At 32.8% G+C, this 6,000-nt stretch overlaps 1 protein-coding gene across 8 annotated transcripts in view; it reads left to right on the forward strand.

The window, feature by feature from the left end:
- LOC106687050 (YLP motif-containing protein 1) overlaps positions 1-6,000 on the forward strand; it is a 75,357-nt gene that overhangs the window by 37,703 nt on the left and 31,654 nt on the right. For all 8 annotated transcript variants that reach the window (XM_014430715.3, XM_014430718.3, XM_014430716.3 and 5 more), the window contains 4 exons: positions 2,470-2,702; positions 3,017-3,136; positions 4,202-4,273; positions 4,362-4,695. In XM_014430715.3, the coding sequence (XP_014286201.1) occupies positions 2,470-2,702; positions 3,017-3,136; positions 4,202-4,273; positions 4,362-4,695 (759 nt within the window). The remainder of the gene's footprint in view (positions 1-2,469; positions 2,703-3,016; positions 3,137-4,201; positions 4,274-4,361; positions 4,696-6,000) is intronic.

The following is a 6,000-nucleotide window of genomic DNA, read 5'->3' on the forward strand; positions in this document are numbered from 1 at the left end:
TTTCATCCTCTGTGTAACTGAATCTACATATAGGAAATCCTGTGAGCTTGAGGTTGTGCTTATGTTTACTAGTTTATAGTGACCAGTATATACCCCTGTTACTTTCTTCATCATGACCTTGTTGAAGCCAAAATTCTGAATCCACAGAACCCTTCTATTAACAATTTAGAATGTTTTTTCTTTTTCAGCTAACATTCTTGTCTTTATTATTCTTTTTGCCTAATTTAGACTGGTTTAATTGGACTGTTATGTATTTCCTCTCACTCTTGAGATGACCAGACCCCTAACGATACCTTTTCAGTTGATTTCAGGCCCTAAATTCACATAAATTGAATCAGTTTATGGTGTCAGGTTATAACTGACAACAAGAGAACCAGTGATAATGAAAACAAATGGATAAGAGACCACCAAATTACTATCATATTACCTTCTCCCATCCTAGTAGTTCATTGAATTCCTTGAAATGTTAGGATCCGCAAACAGTTTAGTATTATCATTTGTGTTTTTCAGAGAGTGAATTAGATTACTACATTATATAATATTTGGTTTTTTATTTGTAATAATTTAATTTAAAGCATAAAATGGTCTGGGCATTAGACTAAGAAGGTATTTAAATATCAAAAATATGTATTAGGAACAAATATTTTGACTCATTTTGCTGGTCTTCATCAGAACAGAAGTTTGTAGCAAATTATTTTATTGGGTAAGTTTCATCAAAGTTGTTATTGCCAATGATTTTATGATGAATAAAGAAATAATTGTTAATGCATATAATTTTGCTTCTTCGGAAATGGCCGTCATCCTTCCAAAATATCCATTCAGTACTACAATTTACCATGCGAAGAGGTGATGGGTTCAAAGTACTAATATCTTGTCTTAATTATATGTGTTACTCACTGATTGCAATCTTCAAAATCTAATAATATGAAAATTAGGTATCATTGACAACTCATCATTATTGATCCACAAATGTTTTTAATTTTATTCTTTCCCTGCAAAATGCAGTAATGAGATATGAAAAGGAAAAAAATTCCTTCTAAATATCCCATATGTTCCTAGCTTCCATATGAATCCAAATAAAAATGGGTTAGCAATCCTCGACTCACTTTAAATGCAAAACGTTTTTTTGGGAACAAATAAAATAAAAAATCATACTTAAAGCTATAACGATTTTGATCAAACTTGCTTAGTCTTATCCTTAAAACCCTTTAGCCTTTTGTTTTTATTGAATAATTATCCAAGAAAAAGCAGAAAAAAAGTTATGGAGAATAGGAAACTTAATTTGTGCATTGCTAAATATATGTATTTGTATATATTATAGACTTCATTTCATACCCTTTTCACTATTTTCTCTCGATGATATTTAAGTGTTGCCGAAACCCAACTTAGGAAATCAGAACAATTTTTAGTCTCAAGAAAAGTTTTTTTCTTTTTCCTTTGTTCTCTCTGAATTATGGCCAGTAATGGAATAGTGAGAGCTGCAGTTCTAACCGCGAGGGTCTGAGGGCAGACTGCACTACCAGGCAGCTGCAGGGATTCAGCCACTAATGGAAGTACCACTAGTGCAAGCTCATGCCACAATGCTGGAATGGATCAAAGTCTGCACAGCAACCGTCCAGGACTTATGAAAGGCAGTTTCCGACCTTGAAAGGTTTACCGGGAAGACAGGAGAGTTAAGCCATTTCCTAAAAGGAAGTGATCGACTAGTAGGTCGGATAGCTGTGAAGACAGCCGAAAATCTGAGAAGAAGAGAATGTAAGTGTAGATGTCAGGACAGAAGATCAGGAGAAACAAAACCAAAAACCAGAAGCCACCGAGAAGACCGCAAGTGTCATGGTTATGGTAAAAGTGAGCAACTGATTGCTCACTTTTACCACAATATTTTTATGGCAGTGCCCATACATGTATCGAAGAAGGAATATGGATGAAGGCTAGCCAATGGAATTCAATGTCCACAAGTACGGAAGAAAAGCCTTCGGCAGACACTGAGCGGATCATCAAGTGAGTCAACGGAAGTTTCAGGAGTATCAGAAACTGAAGACTAAGAGGATGAACAAAGGAATGGTTGTGAGCAAAGGAGTATTATATATAGATATATACACACACATCTAAATGAATAAATAAATTAAAATGCCTTAAGCGGACCAGTATTAGTTGAAATTCATCAAACAATTATTGTATTGGACTTAGCTTCCAAAGGTATTTGAAAAGTCGTGTGAGTGTGGGTTTACTTGTTATTTACTGTTTTAGTAAATAATGAATTTAAATAGTAAATGTTGTTAATAATTGGTGGCATTTTATGTAGAGCTCTAATTTCTAATATTGTTAGAATTGTTTATTGTGATTGATGATACTTAATAGATGATTTGTCTTGACAGTGATAGATTCCTAATTTCTGTAATTATCATGATATATATTATTTATGAATTACTTCATTTGCTATATAAAAATTTTTGTTTGTTATTTTAGAAACAGTTTTAATGATGGAGATGGTTCAGTTTTTGGCAGACATGCATTTGGTCCAAATGCTAGGTCAGGTAGTGGACCTCCGCCCCTCATGGGTAGTGGTGGAGGAACTCCAATGAGTGGTCAGAGTGGATCCTTGAGTATTGGAGGTCAAGTGCCTGCCAGGTGTCAATCTCTTCCACCACTTCATAATCCAGACAAGATCATAGACTACATCCATAAGCCAGCAAATCTAGGTTTGCTACAAGAATCTCACATTTTCATTTTGCTTTAAACCATTCAATTAAAAATTCTTGAATAGAAAAATGTTTTCTTAATCTCATTAAATTCAGCTTGGATTATTGTTTCTTATGTTTTTCCCATTGTTTAATTCTCTTATCTTCATTAGTTTAAATTCCAAATTGATTGAATTTGTTATAGGTATTTTTTTAAAAATAACTTTACATTTTAACTGAAGTATAAAATGTTTACTTTTCAATTAATATCATTATTATATAACTGAATTGTCAGTTCTAAGTATTGCAAGGCTTGTTTGTCATTTTTTTTTCAGGTGTTCCTGCCTTCTATGAACCTGTTACAATGATAGACTATGCCCATGGTGCTCATAAACTTCCAGAGGGAGAAGAAGATAGATTCCCTCCGGGAGAGAATCGTGATTTGTTCCCAAAAGGTTTGTGTTAAACCCTTGGTTATGATAAATTATTGTAATATTTTATTATTTTAATTTTGTCTTATTTACTTATTTACTAAATTGTGAAACAATTATACCAGTCTACAACCCAAAATTTTATTAGGTGATGTTGGATGATCCTTACCTTTTTTTGACTGCTGAAACAGAAAACGAACTTTGATTTCTTCCATCTAGGGCAAATTTTTCACAAATTCCTGGTGTGTAATGCCAGTTCTGTAGTCCAAAAGTCAAGATATTTTTCATAGAACCTAACCTTGGTGCTTAACCTATCAACTTAGAATTTTATTGTATCAAAAAGACATTGAAATATTCCAAATTGTGCAATTTAGATATTCTAATTGATTAATTTGAATTTGATATATATGTATAAAATTTTTTTTAAAAATGGTATAAAATTGAAAACAAATTAAATGAGGTAGGTTAAAAAACTAACTTTATATTAGGATTCAGCCCTGAAATCTCTTTCTTATATACTAATCTCCAACAAAAATTAAAAATTTTTTCACTTGTCTGAGATAGTGAATGTGTTTGCTTTTTCTATATCAACTCGAAACTTTTATTACTTGTGTATGCTCTGACGATATTCAAAAGTTTTGATATCATTGGAAAGAGGAATTTTCTCTCATTTTGATGATAAAAATAAACTATACATCCATTGGATTTGAATGAAATAATAAATCTCTTGCATGTATTTAAACAATTATAAGTATAGTGTTTCATCTCAAGTTTAAACTGACTTAGTATAGTCCAATTTGTGTCATTTGGTAGATTTTAGCATCCTTTTATTTGAATAAAAATTGAAGTTGATCGGCTGATTACTCTTGGTGTTTTGAAAGGTTTTCTTGATTTTTGGGCTGCAAAACTGGTATTACATATGGTATTACAAATCACGAAAAATCTGTATGGGAATCATTTTTGATTTCTGTAGATAAAAAACAATAAAAATCTACCTTAATTATCAAATGACTTTCAAAAAGATTCATTATGTTTACCTGTGTTATTGACGTAGTGGATAGTATTGTATCAGAAATAATTCACTTACAGATGATGACTTTGATGGACGATTACATAGTTCTGGAAGAGGACCTTCACCTTTCAGATCAAGGAATGATAGCAGTGAGTATAATAATTTTATTTAGCAGATTCATGATAAAAATACATCAGTTAAATTTCTGTCATATAACTTGAAACTATAATATTTTAGGGCGTAGAGGAACCAGCTGGGGTCGGACAAGAGAAAGTAGATGGGAACGAGATCCTCATGGGTCTCCTCCTAGAAGAGATGAAGGCAGAAGTCGAGAAAGGGAAGAAAGAGGAAGGGATGACAGGAGAGACAGGGATGGCAGGGATGATCGTCATGACCGGGATCGAAGGGACGAAAGAGACAGAGACAGCCGAAGAGATTCTAGAAGAGATGACAGGCGAGATGATAGGAGGGACAGAGATTCAAGGGAAGACAAGAGGGATGAACGAGGAGATAGTCCTCGTAGGGAAGAAAGGTGGCGCCATGATAAATCTATGCGGCATGATGATGAAAGGTACTTTTAACCTTATTTATATGAATGAATTTTAATAAGTTTTTCTATCCATCTTTTCATTTTCCTGCTCATGAAAATAATTTTGACTGCTCTATTCTTCTTTCCTAATAATTATATATTACTGTACTCATGCAAGGGCTTTCACAATAAGAAACCTATTCTTTTCACTAATACCTTTGATATATTAGCAATTCTAAGAAAACATTTATATTTGTATAAACAATAGCAATTAAACTATCTCAATCTAAATCAATATAAACTATCAAGAAAGTCCATTAAAAAAACATTATTGGTTAAGCTTATAGATTAAGAACATGTTGAAGTAACAATTAGTTTAATAATAAATTAGCTTGTCTCCTGGAAAACATTTCATCAGTTGACAGTTAACAATCAGACTATCAGTAAAACCTGGCCTTACATGAGCGGATTTTCCTAGAGTTGTCAGACTCATGGATTTGGAATAGGGCATCTATGATATTTGGAAGGGCCGGGTTTGCAGTCACCTCTAACAATGTTAAACCTTATACAACACTGAAATCTGTTACTTATTTTTAAGCTTTCAATTAGCAGCATTGTCTTGCAGACCTAATTATTTGGCCTATGGATCTATTAAATTAAAAAGAAATTGGTAGATTTACTTCTTACAAGTAACTAGACCGCTGACCAATTAAAAAAAAAACTGACAAAAATGGCCTGTCTGTTAGAGGGCAGGAAAACCCAACATTCAAACCTCTGACCCATCTAAAATGTCCGTGTGCTTATGGCCTCTCAGTAGGATTGGTGCAGAAGAGTAGGATCCTTGGTTTGTAGTTTTCTCACGTTTGAAGTATAGAAGCCAGAACTGAATAAAAATTTCATCATAGTGATAGTGAAATTTGGAACCAAGACAATTAATAATATTTATAGATCTAAACAAGAATATGTGATTGATATCATTATGAGTAATTGTTAGCACTCAGATATAGTTAGATCAAAATTTAAAACAAATATCTTTATTATAAAGGTGTATTAGGAAGGTGAATTCCGGAGAGCGAATTTGTTGATCGGGTGAATTGAAAAATTGTGAAGGGGTGAAATTGGAGGAGCAGAAATGAGAAAGAAAAATAGGAATGAATGAAACATTTGTATTTGTTGTACAGACCGAAATGGATTGTAAAAGGAAACTGTAGGGGGGGAAAAAATTGTTTATTATATCTTATTATTGTATCTCTTTTTTTTCTGGTTATACCATGTATGTGTAATTTATATATGTCCGATTACAGATTGATAAGTATGCTGTGTGAGATAGCAACCTAATGTATTTAG

This window comes from Halyomorpha halys, unplaced genomic scaffold, assembly GCF_000696795.3.
Source record: "Halyomorpha halys isolate HHAL.00 unplaced genomic scaffold, Hhal_1.1 Scaffold910.1, whole genome shotgun sequence".
NCBI classification, from domain to species: Eukaryota; Metazoa; Arthropoda; class Insecta; order Hemiptera; family Pentatomidae; genus Halyomorpha; species Halyomorpha halys.